General features: G+C 38.4%; 1 protein-coding gene across 31 annotated transcripts in view; it reads left to right on the top strand.

Moving 5' to 3' along the window:
* Positions 1-22,063, top strand: part of GRIP1 (glutamate receptor interacting protein 1) — a 746,896-nt gene that overhangs the window by 673,730 nt on the left and 51,103 nt on the right. For all 31 annotated transcript variants that reach the window (XM_071218929.1, XM_071218930.1, XM_058308390.2 and 28 more), the window contains 3 exons: positions 3,656-3,736; positions 15,677-15,746; positions 17,520-17,665. In XM_071218929.1, the coding sequence (XP_071075030.1) occupies positions 3,656-3,736; positions 15,677-15,746; positions 17,520-17,665 (297 nt within the window). The remainder of the gene's footprint in view (positions 1-3,655; positions 3,737-15,676; positions 15,747-17,519; positions 17,666-22,063) is intronic.

The raw sequence follows: 22,063 nt of genomic DNA, 5'->3' as shown, positions 1-22,063 counted from the left end.
TGATCAAGGAGATTCATTTGTTGATATTTGTTCATCGTTACAAATATTTCAAATCTTATGTAGTCAGAAGTCATCCATTACTCTTTCCCAGGAAGTGATAATCTCTTCAAGTGTTACTAACGTGTTAATTTTGGTCAAGTTTCCCTGCATTAAAAATTTATGAAAGCAAGATGCTGCTATAGTAACTATTCTAGGTCAGTGCTTCCCAGCCCTAGTGATTCAAAGACCTCACGTATAAGCGTGGACAAGGTTTTATGTACGTACACACCTACCTGCCTGCCTACCTACCTTCCTACATACATACAATATGCACCTTCCCCATTCACAGAAAACTTTTTCTTAAAACAGAATACCCTAGGGCTGTCAAAAACACCCGAAATGAGTTCCATAGATAGCAAAGCTCTTATTCTTCTAAAGCTTCTTCCATGTACTTATGGACCGCTTGCGTGCTTTTTCCAAGTAATCAAATCATTTATTCCTATTACACTCGTATACCCTTGTGTAAGGACTTGCTCTTTTTTTTTTTTTTTTTTTTAATTTTTTTATTTTTTATTGAATTTGTAATAATATTACATTAAAAATATATATGTGAGGTCCCATTCAACCCCACCCCCCCCCCTCCCCCCCCCCCCAACAACACTCGTTCCCATCATCATGACACATCCATTGGATTTGGTAAGTACATCTTTGGGCACCTCTGCACCTCATATACATTGGTTCACATCATGGCCCATACTCTCCTCTATTCCATCATGTAGGCCCTGTGAGGATTTACAATGTCCGGTGATTACCTCTGAAGCACCATCCAGGGCAGCTCCATGTCCCTAAGACGCCTCCACCTCTCATCTCTTCCTGCCTTTCCCCATACCCTTTGTCCATTATGTCCACTTTTCCCAATCCAATGCCACCTCTTCTATGTGGACACTGGATTGGTTGTGTCCATTGCACCTTTATAGGACTTGCTCTTTAACTCTCATCCCATTTCCTCTACTAATCAATGTGATGCCAGGAATCTTTCAATTGCTAGCAAAAGAAATGTACTCTGTTAGGCAAAAAGAGGCGTTTATTGGAGACACAAGGCACTGCGTAACCCCTGAGGTACGGGGCTGTAAAGACAGCTGTACAGGACCAGCACAGCTCTCTCTCCAGGGCTTCAAGGCCTCCCCATGGACCCTTGTTTCCTTCTTCCTCTCCTGTGCAGAGTAGCTATTAGTGCATATGGGCAAAACGTGGCCATTTCCAAATGCCCTCTCCGCCCTGAGTCGACATGCCGAGTCCATATTCCTTAACTGTCACATGGGGGTGGTGGAAGGTGGCAGTCAGTCTCCACTGCTGGGCTGGGGAATGGGGAAGAATCAGGAAAGAGGAGGAGAGAAGGTATGGATTTAAGAAATATTTTGAAAGTAAATATTTATAATTGTTATAACACCTAAAGTAATGAAGTACACCTGATTTTGTTTTTGTTTTGTTTTTGTTTTTGTTTTTGTTTTGGGGGAGAGAGGTTCTTACCTCCCTTCTCTTTTTCTGCCACGATGCATCAAAGTTAGCCAATTTTTTTGTTTGTTTTTTTGAGGTACCAGGGCCTGGGCTTTCACGCAGGACCTCATATGTAGGAAGCTGGTGCTCAACCACTGAGCCTCATCGTTTCCCCTGAGTTGGGTTTTTTGTTTGCTTGTTGTTTTTTTATTTTTAGGAGGCACTGGGGATCAAACCTGGGACCTCCCATGTGGGAAGTAGGTGCTTAACTGCTTGAGCCACATCTACTTCCCATAAGTTAGCCATTCTTTCTAAAATCAATCATGGAAATAAATAATTTTACCCACCTCGAGTCCTGTTGGGAAATGAGAAGTGTACAGATTCTTAATGAATAAACAAATATATCTGGGTTCACTTTCTGGCAAATCGGCATGGTAGTTAAGGCCAACTGTGAAATTAAGGCAATTAACTCAATCCGTGGCGCCCGTTCAGACACATCTGATGGGAAAGGAGAGTTAAGAAGAATGACAGGCAGTGGGAGAAAGTAGCACATCTCTACATTCCTCTGGGAAGCCAGAGAGGAAAGACTTGCCTTTACCCAGTGGCGGAGACTAAGAGGGGCAGTTGAGGGATCCTCTGTTATAGGAGCCTTTCTAGAAGCCTAGAGGGCCGAGGGAAATCAAATTTGTATTGCGTTCTCCAGTTTAACACTCCACCAAACCTTCTGAAGGAACATCAGATGCTGAACTTGTAAATGTTTTACTGCCTAAATTTCTCATGGGAAAGGACAAACGGCCAGAAGAGTAAGTCGAGGCGTTGCAAGGGAGGGAGTACTCCTATTCTCTTCATTTCCATGACTTTAACCTTAGCTTTTCAGGGACTGGAGATTTGTTAAAATTGTGGATATCAAATTGGACTAGGGGCCTGAGGACCTAATAGCTCTCCACACTCCACAGCCACTGTAGTTTGCAAGATGGAGAGCCAGCCCTGAGCAAAACCAAGCAGTAAATGTTGTTTAGCTTGGACATCCCACAATCACCCCCTTCTGCTAATGTTTTGTTTACTTTTTGACTCCCCTTCCCACCCCTTTATAGTTGTTAGCAACTTTGTATGAATAGGTATCATCTTGTCAGAGGCTCTTTCCATTTTATCCTACTCTAATTGAAGATCTCCCAAACTGTTAAAGGAATTTTAAAAAGAGTATATTTGAGAATATGTAGCAATCCCTTCCTTTCTCAAATTCTACTCAGGCTCTGGTACAATTCACTTAGTTCTCTCCAGGATTGAAATTCAGGCAGTGCACCCTGGATCCCTCCCTGATGCTACAGTATTAACATACTTCCCTGCTGGTTGGCCTATAGCTGAGCCCACCTCCACCCTGCTCCAGTGTCCCTGCCCCCCTGGGCCAGGGGCACTGGGACCTAGAGCTCCCCGAGATCCAGAAGGTAAAATCCTTCTTGGCCCAGCTGGGACCTTTTGCGCCCCCCATCTTCCGTCTCTCTGTAGTCACCATCTGGTCTGTGTGGTGCCATTCTGGTTAATACTTTGACTGTTACCCCAGCTTCTATCTCTAAGTATGCTTTTCACTATTTATATTATAAATTAAGACACATCTCCTCCCCTGTTTACATACAGACCCTGAAACCAACACCAACCGTATACCAAGCTGACATCTCTCCTGAAATCTATTCCCCACCTACCTTCAAACAACATACAGAAAGAAAAGGGGAGGGAGGGGGCATTCTGGGAAATTGATAGAAGAAAGAATATAATCAGACCTATGGTTCTTATACTTTACTATACTGAAGAATCACCAGTAGAACATGTTCAAAATGCAGATTTCCTGGTTCCATCTTCAGAGATTTTGATTCCATAGGTCTGGGAGAGTTCAGGAATCTGCTTTTTTTTTTTTTTTTTTTATGCAGATTGTGCCTAAATCGCACTTAAGAAATACTGAACTTGACTATTGCAGTGAATTATATACATAGTTGTCTATATATGGACATATATTCATCACCAGGCATTTGGCTTACCAGGATTTCACAGAAATTCACTTTACTTCAGTTCCTACACTTTAACTATGAATGCTAATGACCCAGATAATACTGATGGATTTCAATGATTGGTGTTCCATTCTTCCTCATGTTTTTAAACCCATTTTTTTGTGTTTAAATTACAGAGTCTGTCATCCCAAGTAGTGGTACATTTCATGTAAAGCTACCGAAGAAGCACAATGTGGAACTTGGAATAACCATAAGTTGTAAGTAATAGTGATTTCTTTTAAATTGTAGAATTTTCAAGACATTAGAAAATTATATTGTTTAATGGTGTAGAGGTGTGGCAAATTATTTAAGGATCGTTGCCAAGTTTCTGTGTAATAATACAAAAATGTGAGCTAGTTACATCTCTAACAATTACTAGCTTACTTAAACTTTCTTCAATTATGTTTCTTCATCTATAAAATGAAAATAAGATATCTAAAAGATATATGGCTATTTTAAGAATTAAATAAGAGAAACTATTTCTATACCTATTATAGTACTTGGCAAGAAATAAGTAAATGCTCAGTAAATATCTGTGTCTTACACCACCCATGAATGAGTAGATGAGCATATAAATGCATGTATTTTCTCTACATTTTAGTATATTTTGAATTTGCATTTCACAATAATCTGTTTAACTAGCAAAAATCACATTTCTTTTAAGACTGTCTTCATATCCATTCACTATGCATCTGTAATCTGTTGTCCTAGATGAAAACATTGTCTCTTACTTTAGTTAACTTCTGAATTCCTCTGTGGTGTAAAGTTCTGGGTAACCAACCAAAAGTGGAGGCCACGCACATAAAATTCCCTTATTTCCTAAGGCTCTAAGCATATCTGTTTTGGTAAAACCACTTTGAAAATGACAGCCCCAATGGAATCTTATAGAATAAAAATTGAGTTGTTTGTGCTTTTAATATCCACAGACTAAGTTCATCCATAAGTGCAGCTAAAAAATATGAAGCATTTGATTAATGCATAGTGATCAAAGGAGACATAGAAGCAATGTCTGTGACTAAGAAATGGTCCTTCAAAAAAGAGAGATGAGCCTACATAAAACACCTCACTAAAGCAGGGGTTTTTAACCTTTTTTGTTCCATGGACCACTTTGCCAGTCAGGTGAAAACCACAGACCCTTTATTAAATCCACACTACACTGTGTATTATTTAGTAAATACAGCACACCTGCACCAACACGTCCCCACAAGAATTTTTTTTTTATTTCAATTCAAGTGCATGGACCCTTGTTAAGAACCCCTGCACGAGGGCTTTGCAAACAGCATTTATGTTGGTGGCTAAGGCAAAAATAAATAAAAGAATTATCAGTTGGGCAGTATGAAATAGAGCTGTCCAATTCAATATAAATTTAACACTGAAATGAAATTTTATTTATAACCAATAAACCACACATTTCTAGTGTAACACTAAATAGGAATGGTACTATAATTCTAAGTATTAAGAACAAGAAAACCATGTGTATGAGAGAAATCCCAATGTCACCTACTGGGAGGAAAGTAGGATTTATGTGTTGAGTAGAAAAATGAAATGGGATTTTAGAGACTTCAGCCCTTTCCTCGGCAATACATAATTGGATCACTTAGTCTTTCAGTTTGTTCATCATGAAACAAAGATGATATGTCATTATTCTGTCAATAGCGGTGAATACCGAGATTACAGAAGAGTCCATCAGCACTTACTATTCAAAAAAATATGCGAGGCCCAAGGTGGCTTCTGCAGCCATGATATAACTTTCAAACTGATCTCACTCATTTATTCCATTCCATTCATTTATTCCATCAGAACTGGCTGGGAAAGTGGTTCATCTGGGAGTTGTACAGTACATAACCTGACAGTTGTTCAGAGAGGCCATTTTATCCATTCCATTCTTTCATCCTCTGCCCTCATTCAACAATTCCATCCCAAATGTCCACCACGCCCTAGACCCTATGGTAGGTTAGAGAATGCAACCCCAGTCCTTGGAGGTGCTTACTGTTAGTGGAAAAGTTGTAGACCCCTTCTCCTCAGAAGCTTTTACCACCTTTATACATAGTTATTTTACTCTCAAATTTTAATTAGGTAGATGGTCTTTTTTGTTGTTGTTTCATACAATAGATGTATCCTAAAAATATAAATAAAAATCTAATTTAGTTATTCAGGAGAGAGCCCTTTCAAAAATACTCCTCTAATATATTCATTTTTAAGTAGATATTTATATGTTCCATTTGTTTGAGCTGTAGTCATGGTAAGTACACACAGAACTACAAAATATTTTTCTTACCAGCATAAAGATTTTGTTAAAATTATGCTTTCTGAGGGTAGTTTGTATGTACTAATTATTACTTCAAAAACTGATTTTAATTCCAATAGTGGCAATGGCCCAAAAATGCCCACAAGAATTTAGTCAGCCATTAGGCTGGAATTAGCCATTAGGCAACTCTATTTATGGAAGCTGAAGTGTTATTCTGTTCCTGGATGGATACAAAAGCTTGTCAAACAATGCTTGTCAGCCCTTCTAGAGCTGTAGTTTCATTTATGCAGTGAATCCTTACCATACTAAGTGTGCATCGCTTCATGGGAATTATTCATATTTTGCCTATGAGAGAGTAATATTTGGTGAAAAGTGTGATCAGAATTCATTTTTGTGATTATGAGGTAAACTTCCAGGATCTAGCACAGGTCCTGGCACATAGGAAGTGTTATTTATTGAATGAATGAGTAAGTCTTCTCTGTAAACAATGCTCTACTAAGCATAGTGTCCTGCAGGCAATGAGTCTTTAAGGGAGATGATAAATATGCATGTTTGTGCAAAGGCTCTGAGTGAAGTGAGTACGTGTGGACTTGGGAAGAAACTCAGAGCCCACACCCCCCACTCCCGTCCTCATGTGGACCTTGGGCAATTTCCTTGACTGCTCTGTACCCTGTTTGCTCATCTATGAAATTGGTACATATTACTTTTCTCATAGCATCATTGAGAAGATTAAGTGAGTTAGTATATGTAAAATGCCAAGATCACATTGTGAATTCAAATGTTAGTTATTATAATGATCGCTGCTCTCATATACCTTTGTTATTTACTTTACATATACAGTCTTATGAATTATTTGAAGCAAAGCTCCAGATGGAAGAATTTAGTGCCAGCCGGACTTACACAAAGTATCTTTTACCCCAAGGTATTGGAGGAAATCAAGGAACCCTCTTCTCAAACACACTTAGGTGCTATGTTGGTAAAGCAGAGGCACTGCAGAGTCTCTTGATTTTTTTCACTACCTTTTTATGGTCCCACTTTCTTTCTCACCTGTGAAAACCCTGAGTACTATGAGAGAAGCCTCCATCTCTAGACACAAACCATCCGAGCCTTTCACACAGGCCTTAAGGCTCACTATTCATACCTAATTGACTGAGAAATGAGCCCCTCTAATTTCGGATGTCGTGAGCAGTTTTAGACTCATTTTCTTAAGTTCCCAATGAGGTAGTCATAGCACATTAGCATCAACATTACTTTTATTGATGTTATTACTATAATAGGCATGGTTTATTATAGAAAATAAAGTAGAATGACCTAGCAGACGGCGGCAGTTTGAGACTGGAAGGGCACACTCTGATTGGCTGTATACCTCATCCAATCAGAAGCCAGTATCGTGTACCCGCCGTCGCAGCCCATCTGTCTTTCAAGTCAGAGAATCCTGATTGTCTCTGTCATGTGCAGTTGTCAGTACAGTCCTCTTGACATCAATGTTTCCTTTTGAGGTTTTATTACAGAGATTTATATCTATTTTGTACGAGGCATGGCACTAAGTGATTTATATGTATTTTCTCATTTAATCCTAAAACAACCCTGTGACATCTATTCCTGTTTTGCAAAAAGAAACGTACCAAAATTATTTTGGGTAATCTGCCCAAAGACATAGAGCTAAAGAAGTCAAAGCAGGGATTCAAACCCATTCTGCCTGACTTGGCCCTGGCTTTACTGTCACTGCACCATTCATTTCCAGCTTCATCTGACTGATGAACCTTCCCAGACCCTATATCAAAAAAGCAAGAGGCAGGCTTTTGTGAGTGCAGTTAATTTGTTGGCTTTCCTTTTCCATTGTGACTGAATTCTTTGCCAGGAGAAAAAAAAGGGCTAGCTTTATTTTTCATAAAATCATCAAGCAGCCTTTGTGACAAGCACAACAAATCTGTCAATTTCTCCCTAAGTCTTAAGCATATTTAGAAGAGAATGGGTCATGTTTTTTGCCAACTTTGCAATAAAAACTCTATTCACAGCACCGTTTCAAGTCAAATACCTTTTTTTATTTGCCACATGTTGTATATATGGTTGCAATTAAAATAAAGCTAAATGATTAAGAATACGTGTATATGTATGTGTGTATTTTTCCAATGTAGTTTGGAAATTTTATGAGGCTCTTTGAGTCAAATACCTTGACTTGCAAAGCAAGATCCAAGCATAACTGGATATTACAGAATGTTCTTTGAATACAATGTTGATTTATATTTAATTAGCTTGAAAATTCAGAAGATTTCACCTATCTTAAAAAAAAAAAAGTTATTTAAATAAAAGGTAGAGAATGTCATTTTTCTACCTTCTCTAATAGTACCTGAGAGGAAAAGAATCCATGTTCTCTAAGTTTCTGATAGTGATTTTAAAATCTCAGGTATCAAAAGCTGGCAACTTTAGCTCTGCTCCCACCCAATATTCCACTTTAAGTGACAGTATAAGATTTTCCAAGACAAAAATTTCCAAAAGGAGAGGGGGGAGGAAAGAAAAATAGACAACAGCAACAAAATTTGGAAGTTACAAAGAAGACAGAGAAAGGTAAATTCAACTAAAAAGTCAGTAGAGAGAATTGCCACATTTGATCCTGCAAATGAGAGAAAGGCCCTCCAGTTTTGCCCACAGCTGAGCTGCAAGGAGAGAAGCCCCCAAGAGTCTCAAAGAGCTGAGGCTCCAGGGAGAATTGAGCCAAATGCCTGATAACATGCAGTTGAACTCAGGAAGAAAGCAGTTGAGCTGAGCCTGATAGAGGAAGCCTGAGGTACCTGGTATTGCTGATTCCCAATACTTACGGGAGTTCAGCAGTGTCCTAGCTTGTTTTTCAGCTTTGCTTACTTGCTTAGGATACAGTTCTCTTTGGACTACATAGTTATACCCAAATATCCATGAACTTTACAGCGTCTAAGATTTCACTGATGTTGTCTCTCCCATTTTCTTTGTCACTGTGAGCTTATGCCCTTTAAAAAAAATACTTTTAGGGAAGTGGATGTGGGTCAAACAGTTGAGTGCCCACCTCCCACATAGGAGGTCCCAGGCTTCAGTTCCTGGTGCCTCCTAAATTAAAAACAGACAACGAGCAAAAACAATCCAAACAATGAGCGAAAACAACAAACAAACAGATGAGGGAGCCATCTCAGGGGCAGGGGACATGACATTTATTGTCATTTCAGTAGATTTCAGAAAGGCGAAAATCTGAGTAAGTGTATAGAATCCACCATCTTTACCCAAAAGGCTGTCTTGCCTTTTAACTAAATAAATAATATTTTAACATTTTTTTAAGTCAGTAGAGAAAGCTGAGAAAGAATCTAATTTACATCCTAAACTCCCAAAAGCCTGAGAAATTATTGGGATTGCGTACTTTTCTAAGTAAGAATGGTGCTGGAGCTGGCAGGACGATTAAGAATGAGTTCCCACATGGGAGGTCCCAGGTTTGGTTCACAATGTCTCCTAAAAAAAAAAAAAGAATGAATTAGCCCCTCACAGCCAAGCACCCCTACCTCACTCACAGAGAAATCTAGAGTTTATTATCTGGAAAGCATGAAATGAATAATCAGTAGACTGGAAGGACACAGCTGAATATATAGCCATACTACTCTAAAAACTGAGATTAAGTGAAGATTTGCGTACTAAATGTTGAAACTGCCAGCCTTCTTCTCCCAGTAAGATCACAGAAGCCAGGAAGCCAAGCTTCATAACCTCAAAGTGGAAAATGCAATCAGGGCCATCTGACCCAAAGGAACAACCTGGTCTGAAGTATACTATGGAAGACCACAGTCCACAAGTCCTAATCCATGCACGAAGCTTTTAGACAGCTTTTTAGGACCATGCTCTTAAAAATGAGCAGACCTCCAAGAAAAGAGAGGGACTTAAGGAAAAAAATCTAATATGCAATACTATAACCAAAACAAAGAAGAAAAACAGAGCAAACAGCACATGCAGGTAGAACAAAACAAACAAAACTATCATTAATGCCATTAGAAAGTTAGGATATTGCATCCATGAAAACAACAAAAAAACTGAAGGCTATTACAGAAAGAACATCCAGAGGGAACAAAGAACTGTTAAATTAAGGAAATGGAAAAACTCAGTAAAAATTTTGAAAAATAAAATTGGAGAAAAATTCCAGAAATTAGAGCAGAGTATCAAATAAGTGGTAAAGATAAGAAAATTATATAGGATGAGTTCAAATGATACAAATCCAAATAATAAGTGTTACAGAAAGAAAGAGGAGAGTAGAGCATCAAGGAAATAATTTCACAAAATTTCCTAGAATTGACAGTTTCCAAATTGATTAGTCCATGACCAGTGGAAAAAATAGACCCACAGGGAGGAATGTTATCACGAGATCTCAGAACACTGGGGGCAAAGAGGCAATCCTATAGGCTACTAAATGGGGGGAGAATTCTCATACAATGTATCAAAAAAATACAAGCAATATTCCAATAATCAGAATAGATCAGGCTTCTCAACCCCAACACTAGAAACTAGAAAGCAATGGAAGAAAAGCCTTTAGAATTCTAAAGGAAAATGATTCAGAACCTAGAATTATCTGCCCAGAAAAGCTATCAATCAAGTGTGAAGGTAGCAAAAGGCATTTTCAGCTATGCAAGTTCTCAAAAATCTTTCCTCCCATGTGGTCTTCCTCAGAAAGCTACTGGAGAAAATGTACTGCCCAAAGTGAGAAGGTAAACCCAGAAGGGAGAGTTGAGATTCAGGATGCATGGGCTTCAAAGATGCAAAAGAAAAGGGAAGAGAGCTTCTAGGATGATAGTGAAGGCAACACCCAAGATCTATGCAGCAAGCTTTGGAAGCCATCAATCCAGAGAGGTGGGAAAGCTCTAATAGAATCTGAGTTGAATGAACACAAGAAAATTAAGCAAGAAAAAAACAAACAAAAAACAAGGCAACAGATCATTACATAGAAAATACATTCTGTAGATAAGGTAATCACAATCATGATACGCTACAAAACTTGTCTGTGAATTCTGTTTACATAGAAATACTAAAGTAACACTTTGATCTTACCAAAATTATGATGAAACAGTTTTGAGGGAACAAAAAATGCATACATGTATGGTGAGGATATAGAGGTGGGAGAGAACTAAATCTTTATCTTCTATAATAGAGAGTAAATAAAGTATGACTAGACCTGAAAAATAGTCATGTTATTTAGGAATATGCAGGCAAATACCAAAAATAAAGCAAAATTTTACAGTAATTGAATCTGGGGAAGCAGAAAATGGGGACTGCTCTTGTAGAACATTTGACTCTGCATTGTATGCATGTATAATTTTGAAGCAAATAAAAATTAAATTTTAAAAAAGCAATTTTGAAAGTAGTTTCCTTTTAGAGATTACGAACATAGTGCTATAGTCAATATGAGAAAACATCACTTGTTACAGTGTTATACAAATGAGTACCTGTGATTTGGGATCTCCAGTGACATCATCATTCATGGCCTACCAAAAAGCTATAGATAGACATGATGATGATGATGAGTTCAGAAAATGTAGATGCCTCAAAACAGGTGGCTCTTGTAATAGCATAAATATTAACATTGAAGATGAAAGTAGACACTTTGAATTAAACTTATTTCATAAAATATGAGTGGGGAAAGGGCAATATTTTATACTTGAAATATGTAACAATGAAATTTACACCATTTTTTTCTTCTCTCAGGCTCTCAGTCCTGTATATTTGACAGTTGAGAGTTTCAAGAAGTTATGATTGTTTCTTTTTTATTGTTCAGAACTTAATTACCTTTTGTTTCCCTTCTCTTGACCCATTTGGTATATCCCCCATATGGAATGTTTGGCCTTGCAAGTTGGGATTGCATTGCAGAAGAGAGAAACTACTTGATACCTAACAACCTCATGAGATCCCCATTTTATCAAATTCTGTGGTTTCATGGCCAGTGTCCAGAGCAAAGGTGTTTGGCTCATAGTAGGAACAAAAAGAAACATTTGTTAAGTAAATGAATGATTCTTTGGAGAAAGCTAATCCAATTCAAAGCACTTTCAGTGTGTGGTAGTGTATTCTCATTCAAAGGGAGTCACTGAGTGAGATTGGACCAATGAGGACAGTGGTAAATGGAAGATTGGAGACTCCAACCAAAGAGCAGAGTGGGAAAGTGAGTCCAATTTTGTTGGAAAATAAAAATAAACACTTAGGTAGTGCATACTGCTTACATAGGTCTAACAACTACATATATATTTATTCATGTAATCCCCACAACAAAAACTCTATAAGGTGAGCACTCTCAGGAAACGGACTTGGCCCAGTGGTTGGGGCGTCCGTCTACCACATGGGAGGTCCGTGGTTCAAACCCCGGGCCTCCCTGACCCGTGTGGAGCTGGCCCATGCACAGTGCTGATGCGCACAAGGAGTGCCCTGCCACGCAGGGGTGTCCCCCGCGTGGGGGAGCCCCACGCGCAAGGGGTGCGCCCCATAAGGAGAGCCACCCAGCATGAAAGAAAGTGCAACCTGCCCAGGAATGGTGCCGCACACACGGAGAGCTGACACAAGATGACGCAACAAAAAGAAACACAGATTCCCGTGCCGCTGACAACAACAGAAGCGAAGCAGACAAAGAAGAACACACAGCAAATAGACACAGAGAACAGACAACTGGGGCGGGGGGGAAGGGGAGAGAAATAAATAAAATCTTTAAACAAAAAAAAAAGGTGAGCACTATTATCATTAATCATCACTATTTTGCAAATGAGAAAAATATAGCACCTAGGGATTATGTGCTCAAACACACATAGCCAATAAGCGCCTGATCCAGGATCTGGACTTGCACACTTGCAATCTGGCTATCAAGTCCAGACTTGTCACCACCACACCATACTGCCTCTCCTTTTTTTATTTATCCCACCCTCACTTGAAGCTTTTGTGTGTGTGTGCTGTCTGCTCTCTGTGTCCATTTGCTGTGCATTTTTCTGTGTCTGTACTTATTTTTATTTATCCCCCTCCCCACCCTTGCGGCTTGTTTGCTGTCTGCTCTCTGTGTCAGTTCGCTGCACACTCTTCTGTGTTTTTGCTTATCTCCGTTTTTGTTGCGTCACCTGCTGAGTTGGCTCTCTGCGGCGCTTGTGGGCCTGATGGCACTCCATGGCTCCCGGGCCAGCAGCTCTCTGCAGCATGCGGGCAAGCCTGTCTTCACAAGGAGGCCCTGGGTTGCGAACCAAGAGCCTCCCATATGGTAGACGGGAGCCCAACTGATTGAGCCACAACCGCTTCTCTGCCTCTCTAACCTTTAAAGAGAAGCCAGATATCTCTATGAAATTGACCAATTTTTAAATGTTGGCAACTACTTCAATATTTTTAAAGCACGACAAACCAAGCAACTTAGGCTTGGTTGCTGACTTCTGCCCAGGGAATGGAGAATGAAAGCATAGTGCTGGGGTGTGAAAAGCTTGACAGAGCCCCCAGACCATGCATTGCCACATTTCATGTGCAGGGTTGTGACAGTATCAGGAACTGATAAAGAACTGGACTCCCAGGTACAATTTCATCCCTCTACTAGGCATCCTCCCTGAGGACAGTTTTATAGGAAGAGTAGGGTGAACCTTTCAAGTGTCAAGTATGGACTTGGTTAAAGGAGAAAGCAAGCACAAGAGAGGCCACCAAATGTGTCTGTGGACCGTAGCAAGTTTCAAACCTCTCTGCAAAGGTATGTGGACTTGTTGAAGGAGTTACAATGCTATTTTCCTCAGTTACAAAGATGATGCATTATTTTTGCCTTCACTATCATAAAGACCATTTAGTGGAACATGGATTTTTTGAAAGCCAAAGAGAAAAAAATAAAAAATAAAAGCCAAAGGAAACATTGAGTGTTATATGATGGTTACTGCAGCTTGGCAAATGCTGTATACATACATTGGCAGATGCTAGGGAAATTGTACTTGCTAGCAATAACAATGTTTTTATTTTGTGCTGTATGCCCAGAACATTTTGCGGTTTTGAAATTACATGAATAAAAAGACTAGGTGTTTCTGTTTCTCTAGAATTATAGCAAATCATTGAATGAAGGCCTAAATTATGAATTAATTGTAGAGAATAGAATTTGTGCACACTTTGCTAGAAGTTTAAAATAATGACTGAGAAAAGTGGATGTGGCTCAAGTGATAGGGCTTCTTCCTACCGTATGGGAGGACCTGGGTTCAATCCCTGGGGCCTCCTGGTGAAAAAGAAGAAGAGAAAGTGTGCCTGTATGGTGAACCAATGCCCTCACGGCGAGCCAAGTGCCCGTGCAGTGAGGCAAGTGCCTGCGTGGTAAGCCAAGTACTCGTGTGGCAAGCCAATACCTACACGGCGACCCTGTGCCTGTGCACCAAAGCCGAGTGCCAGCGTGGTGAGCCAATGCCTGCACAAATGAGTCACGCAGCATAATGATGACATAACAAAAGAGAAACAAAGGGGAGAGTCAAGGTGAAGCACAGCAGAGACCAGAAACTGAGGTGGCACAATTGACAGGGAACCTCTCTCCACATCAGAGATCCAGACGATTGAATCCTGGTGAATCCTAGGGGAGAAAGACAAGAAGAGAAGACAAAAAGAGAAATAGATACAGAAGATCACACAGTGAACAGACACAGACAGCAGAAACAGCAGGGCAGGGGAGAGGAAGAAGAAGAAAAAAAAGAGCACATTGGATTGATTTTTAAAAAAAGAATAATGATTGAATGAAGTCTCAATAACATTTACTATGGACCAATTTAGACAGTGGGTAAGGTATTGGTATGTGTGTTTGCTTTTTCTTTTAATGCTGTGTTGAAGTATTAAACCATCTGCTCCTGTGCATAAACATTTTCCTGGAATTCAGAAGAAATTATGGAGTATGATATGGTTCTGTGATTATTATGGGTGATTAGACTGTTTATAATAAAATCTTACTTTAGGGGCCTTTTAGTGTCTTAAAAAGGAAATCACTCCAGGCTTTGGGTTGGCAAAACATGTCCTCTCGAGGCAAATTTCTGTTTTACAAATATTGGTTTTGTTAATTTTAAGTATCAACTTCTAAATTAAATATAAACTTTCTAGGTCAAGATGATTTTTTTAATATCTGTGGACTATAGTTTATTTTCAGAATTAATTATAAGTAAACTATTGTTTCTAGTTGTTTTTCATTCTCATCAATTGGAAATAATTCTAAGAAAATGTATAAAACCCCAAATGACCACTGTGCAGGATAATAGCTTCATAAGTAAAGTCAATAAAAATTACATGTCTATGTTTGGAATATAGCATGTATCAAAATATAGTTAAGTAGCAACAAGATATTTATTACTGTTAAAATAAAATAACCATATCCCAAAATATTTCGTTGTTTTCTAGGCCTGAATTTGTGAACAGAATTTATAGATTGACAGGTTATCTAGCAAAAGATTTCCTTCTGGAAAACAGGACCTTAAATTAGTGTTTCTCATCCATTTTCCAACCCAGTGCACTTGAGGGATGTGGCACACCCCCTTAAGTAGCAACTCTCTTCACTAGAAAAAAATGGAGGAGTAGGTGGGAGAAGGCACGCGTGTCACTTCCAATTGATTTTAATACTTTCCTACTAGTGTACCAACTTTCACCTCCTCACTTGAGACTCGCTGATTAAAGTAAATTTAATCTGTTGAGTAACTCACATCATTACGTTTTCTCTAATTGCAAATTTTAATTGGCTTTTCTTTACCTTTTAAGTTTATAAATACTTCAACACAATTATATTTTTACATCAAAAAGATATTATGTGCACATTTTCTGATTCATTTGCTTATCTTTGCTTTGAATACAAACTTCTTATATTAACTGCAGTTTTAAAATGGGGAAATGTACAGTAGTGGGTGAAATTGGATCTAAAGAGATTACTATTCTATCTTCATTATTACAGCACCATCGAGTAGAAAACCGGGGGATCCCCTTGTCATTTCGGACATCAAGAAAGGCAGTGTGGCACACAGGTAAGGAAAATGGATTGGCTGACCCATTCCAAGGCATCTGTTCATTAAAGCAACAATGACCCCTTCCACACCCAAGACAGACCTTGCTGATAAATCACTGGATTCTCAATATCATGCTCTGAGAAGCTACTATTAATTGTTCAGCTCTAACATCCCTCATGGCAATGACTGATTAGATCTCTACCATCATGTCAATTTATTTTTGTTCCCAGTGGAGACAACAATCAGCTGATGTTCTTAGGGGTCTTTCATTTCTTTTCTATTGCTAGATAAAGATCATGAGCTCATGATCGGTTCTCTTTCACCAGTCATTCTCTATCCTTCATTTTCCAGGGTAAAAATTACAAATGGTCCCAATGATGCTAGGTACCCCGCATGGAGATGATAGCCTGTGAGGGAGCTTTGCTAGGATGCTGGGAGTGTCTTCCCTGGACAAGCCAGGTCATAGAACCTTAAACAATGTCTTTGTCTTCTATTTGGCTTGAGCTTCCTCAAACTTAGCCTATGTGAACGAATGAAGGGAGCCAATGGATACTAACCTCTTAGCCTACACTATCCAAATACCAAGCTTTTTTAATTTCACAGGTCAAAACCATTTCCAAATTATTGGGAGTGCTGATATAAGATTATTAATTTCTTTATGTTTTCCAAGTGAGGACAATTTTAAGTCCTACCTATTATCACAACCATTCCATTAAAGAAATAATATTTTAACATTCAGAAAGTAGGAAAGATATTATATGAGTTAAATTGTAGGTTAACCTGCTATGAGACAGGCTCAAAAATACAGTGGTTCAAATGAAACAAAAGTGAATCTCTCATGAACAGTTGGGAGGGGTAGGCAGGCAATCCAGGGCTCGTCCCTTCAGCTTGCTTTGGTCATTGCAATTTTCTAACCGGGGGCAGAAAGTTGAAGTGGGCAGGGACAGTTCCAGGCAAACATCTTAAGAGCGTGACCCACCTAGAAGTTGCATGTATCCCTTCTCCTTGGTTCCATTGACCAAACCTAGTCCCATGTCCACAACTGTCAGCCAGGGAGGCTGAGAAATATATGCTGTGGCTGTAAGGCCATGCGTGGACCCCGCTAAAACTTGGGAGGTTCTTTTACTAAAAGAAGGATGAGAGAGTGGATTTGGGGAACGATTAAGTCTCTGTCACAGATATAATGCATCAAGCATAGATTCTCCCAAATATGACACTTGTTAGGCTTTCTTACAAATACATATGTGTGTGCATACATACATACACTCAAAAAACACATATACATGCTGCATCCTCATTTCTTTGCTCATTTCATGGTAGACCTTGAAAACTTTCAACAGACCTGCACCAGTCCAGTATTAGACTCTCAGTGGCTACTTTCCCATAGGGAGCAGCAGATTTCATCTGTGTACCCTGCCTCCCTACCCCAGCCACAGTGAGTTTCCAGGTGCAGGTGGAAGTTGCAGTGACTCCAGGTCTGTGCAGGTCCCAGCCTGTTTACTCCCTTCCCAGGACCCTTAGTCTTCCTCAGAGAAGCGTGTACGGATGTCCCAATTTAATTGAAGAAAGCAAAAGAGAAATGTTTTAACACTCTGCAATTTAATGTCACAGCAGCCATCCAAAATAAGATGGTAAACAAGGAGGTTTGTCAATAAAATGCAATTTAAAAGCAGTTGAAGAACTTCTTTCTCTCTAAAGACTACCATAATGCTACATTATCCCTAATGCCTCTTTAAACGGCCTGCCGAAGTACTCATCATTAGTCGTGTATTACTGTGCATTTACTAACAGAACTGGAACCCTGGAACTTGGGGATAAACTGCTTGCAATAGATAACATCCGGCTGGATAACTGTTCCATGGAAGATGCAGTTCAGATCCTCCAGCAGTGTGAAGACCTGGTGAAGCTCAAAATCCGCAAAGATGAAGATAATTCAGGTATTGATAGCATCCTTATTTAAGACTGGTTTTTCTAACTGCCCATCTGTCACAGAAGATAGTAGATCTGATGTTTTACATGCAGCAGCTGGCTAGTGACATTGCAGCAGTGTTTTACATAGTTAAAAGGGACTTTAAATTATGTGTTGAGAGTGTAGTATAAATTTTAAATAGTGCCTTAAAATGATAAAATTAAGACATTTTCATTATATAAACATTTATAATAGTATTAAAATAATTTTTAAAAATCAGAACTAAATCATCACCAGTACTACCACCTTCATTCAATGGAACTAGTCATTTTCTAGTCTCTGTTGATATTTATATTACATAATTATAACCAGAGTTAATGTTGCATGTTTTACTTCACTTTATTTTGTAAACATTTTACCATTTTATAAAACTTTACTGTCATTCCTATTGATTGCCCTTTAATTTCCTTACCATTCTCTTCTCAGTTGTTTCCATTTTTTCACTATGACAGATAAGTAGCATCATGGATCGCTTTATAGATGGCTATTCTTATGCATCTTTTCTTCTTTTGAATTATTTCCTTAGGTAAGATTCCTACAAGGAAGATGGCTGAGTCAGAATAAATAGGAAATTTTTATGATTCCTGATGAGCCTTGCATCATGCTGCTATCTAAAAGGGTTGTATCTATTTTTAATGCTCCAATAATATGGAAATACAGTGAAACAATACTTCTTGAACTTCAGTAGGCCTCAGAATTACCTGAAGGACTTGTTAAAACACAGATTGTTCTGCATTTCTAGCAAACTTCCAGGTGACTCTGAGGCTGCTGTAAACCAAGGACCACACTCTGAGTAGCTCTGGAGTAGATGCTCTTCTATCTGATTGTGATAAGATCCTATAGTTATGGGAAAAGTCAGCTCATGTGGAGAATTATAGAGTGATAAATATCCATAACAAAAGTGCTTAATTTACTATTTTGCCAATCTTATGGATAAAGAAAGCCAGGGCCTTTTCTGTGAATATTTTCTGATAATGTTCCCACTCTTTTTTTTTTTTTTAGTCTAAACCATGCCTATAAGATATAGTTTATGATTTCCAGTTTGTGTGTTTCTGTTTGCTGCAATGAGAATTTAATGAACTCAGTACAATCTGATTATATCATCAAGATTCTGATGATTTTCCCCAATGTTTTAGAACTTTTCCTATGTAATTAGTGATAGATTTTTGCCTAATAACCCTTCCCCCCTTAGTGAGACCTTCCAAAGCATTTGAATTTGTTTTTGTAGAACCACTGCACTCACTCATATATTTAGGTTATGTAAAATTAATTAAATTACACAGTTAAAATAACAAGTACAACTGGCATAAACAGTCTTGGGAATAAACATAATTGACTACATTTTTAAGCTTATAACTCAAAAAGTAGCAGAAGCAGAAATGTGCAGGGTTACTAGAGAGAGAAACCTGCAATCCAGTGAATTGGTTACAATAGAGACTGGCTAAGTGAGCTTCTATTATATATAATTCATCCCAACTAATAATTAGTTATTGCCAATACTCTAGATCCAAGTTCATGGTTATGCCAGGCCATATGTTTATGATTCTTATTCAAAGTCAAAGCAATGGCAGTTACATTCATCAGTAAAGTTGGTCGATATGACTAGATCCAAATATGTTTTATAACCAATGTTTAAAAATATGCATAGGTTTCTACTCATTGTTATTACTCAAGCAACTGATTTTCCATGCCAACATTTACATTCCTCTTCTTACAAGCCTGCTTCAATTTGGGCTTTCTTTTGGGGAATTATTTCTAAATATGAGTAAAGCCTCCAGCATCAGTCTGGGTTCTGGCCTAGTAAAGAGGCAAAGCCCTGTGGAGAAACCTATTTTGCATGATTTGCCAAGCTAAGCAGATCTCCTTGCAAAGTGAGAAAGCCAAGTCAGGCATGAATATGTATGGTGCACGAGGTTGGCAGTGTTTCCAATTCCAAAGCCAGGACGTGCAGACAAGTTGGCAGGAGTTTCAGAAACAAAAGATGAGCACTTGGAGAGATAGATTTTATTTTCAGTGACCTATTTCCTTTGGCTTTTTTTTTCTCCTCCACATCTTTTTCCCTACAATGCCTGTACCTAATAATTTTAGTAATTTTCATGCTTATTAGGCATTTTTTTAGTTGTAAGAGCTCCTGCTTTTAAAATCCTAAATCCTCCAATGGAAAACACACACTTACCTAGAACAGAACTATAAAGATAGGTACGGAAGACATACTTACCCAAACCCAGTTTGCTCAAATTGGTATACTAAAATATATACTCATTCAGATATATATTTACAGCACATCACTATTTGAAAGTTATCCTCTGATCATCTCTTCAGATGAATTTGGGTGATCTTAGCAACCTCTTTCCCACCACAGGAATATAAATATAATTTGAGTTATTAAATTATTTTTATTAAGAGCAAAGCAAGAAAAAAATATTCAAAATATAAAACTTGATTACAGGTTAGCTCAAGGCAGACTATGTAGGTGTAAAGAGCACAAGCTTTAAAATCAGACTTGAGTTTAAATTCTGGCTCTATTGCATTTGAGCTCTGTGTGTTTGGGCCAGTTAACTTGACTTGTCTGAGATTTGGTTCTATTTTCAGCAGTGTGCAAATAATGCTACCCAGCTCAGAGAGCTGCTGTAATTTGTAGAAAAAGATACTTTTACATTCAAGAAGTAGGGACTGTTTTTATTATTATCACATCCTGAAATCTTTCCTCACATTGGTTATGATCTTTCATTAAAATGTAAGTATTAATCATTACTTGCTTTAGTCACTGACTTTGGAAGTTTGGTACTGTGCTTAATCTGAGATTATGCTGGTGATTTGAACTATCACATTGAATCGCTGCCTTCCTTTGATTCAATATTTTTAGGATGGTAATTAATATTCAGTGTATATTCTCCATCCCCTGAAACGTTGCTCATTCTAATACTGGATTTCTGTGCTCCAGGAATCTTCCAGATCTTTCTTTAACTGTCTGTTTCTCTCCATGCTTTAGTGATTGTTCTCTCATCAGTCCCAGAATGTTTTTAACCACACTTGATATAATTTGGTTTCCTCAGCTAACAGATACTGCAATTGGGCTTAATAGACATTGCTTCAAAATGTAAGCATTTCTTCCAGCTGCACTAGCCTTATTGTTCTGCCTGTACCTTATTCAAGGAGATGATAGAACTATTTCAAAATGTTGTTAAAGTCCTTGTTTTTCATTAAGCCATGAAATCAGCACTTTGTGTCTATTAGGTACCAGATACTATGCTGTAGACTCCCACTTCTTTTTTTAATATATATATTTTTAGTGTATCTATTCAATAAACATTAATGAAAATATAATCTATGCTAAATATTGTAAGAAGAAACAAAGTTTTATGAAATATACTTGCATTGCTTATAATCAGGTAGAGGCGATAAGAATTATGCTCTGAAATGTACACAACTTCACAATAACCTATCATTGTTTTTGTTTTGTTTTGTTTTAAAAGATACTTTGATTACATAAATGTTACATAAAAAAATATAAGGAATACCTACATGCCCCTTTCCCCACATCTCCCACACTTTCCCACATTAACAATATCCCTCATTAGTGTGATATATTCATTGCAATTAATAAGCACATTTTGGAGCATTGCCGCTTAGCATGGTTTACAATTTACATTGTAATTTACACTCTCCCACACAATTCTTTAGGATATGGCATGATATATAATGGCCTGTATCTGTCATTGCAGTGTATTCAGGACAGTTCCCAAGTACCAAAAATGCCCCTGTATTATACCTATTTTTCCCTCTCCCTGCCCTCAGAACTTCTAGTGGCCACTGCCTCCACATCAATGATATAATTTCTTCCATTGCTAGAATCACAATAGATCTATAGTAGAATACCAGTAAGTCTGCTTTAGTCCATAGTTTGTTCCCCAATCCTGAGGATTCTGGAATGGTGATGTCCACTCCACTTCTAATTGAGAGGGGATTGTGATCCCATAAGATTGATGGATGGGACTGTCTTGCTTGCAGTTGTACACTCTCTCAGTTCCCTGGTATGGTGATTGTCCATCATCACCTCCTTGTTAGTTGTCCTGGGTGAGACCAATGAACTGGAGAGTAGGTATTGCAACTCTGTTGAGATTCAGGGCCTAGGTGGCACATGAGACTACCACTTCTTAGATGAAAAGGACTCAATCCCTGTCCTTAAGTCAGTCATCACCTAAAAGAAGACACAGAAGAAAATCAATAATAAACTAAATGATGAATGTTCTAGGGATGTGCACAAGATGTTAAGAAAATGTGGACACATCCATCTGAGCCTGAGGAGAATAAGGAAATGCTTCTAGCTATCTTAGTCTTGAAAGGGGTTGGGATGGAGTATTAG

The sequence above is a fragment of the Dasypus novemcinctus genome, chromosome 12 (assembly GCF_030445035.2).
Source record: "Dasypus novemcinctus isolate mDasNov1 chromosome 12, mDasNov1.1.hap2, whole genome shotgun sequence".
Lineage (NCBI taxonomy): Eukaryota > Metazoa > Chordata > Mammalia > Cingulata > Dasypodidae > Dasypus > Dasypus novemcinctus.
This window is presented reverse-complemented; position numbering and strand designations above follow the sequence as displayed.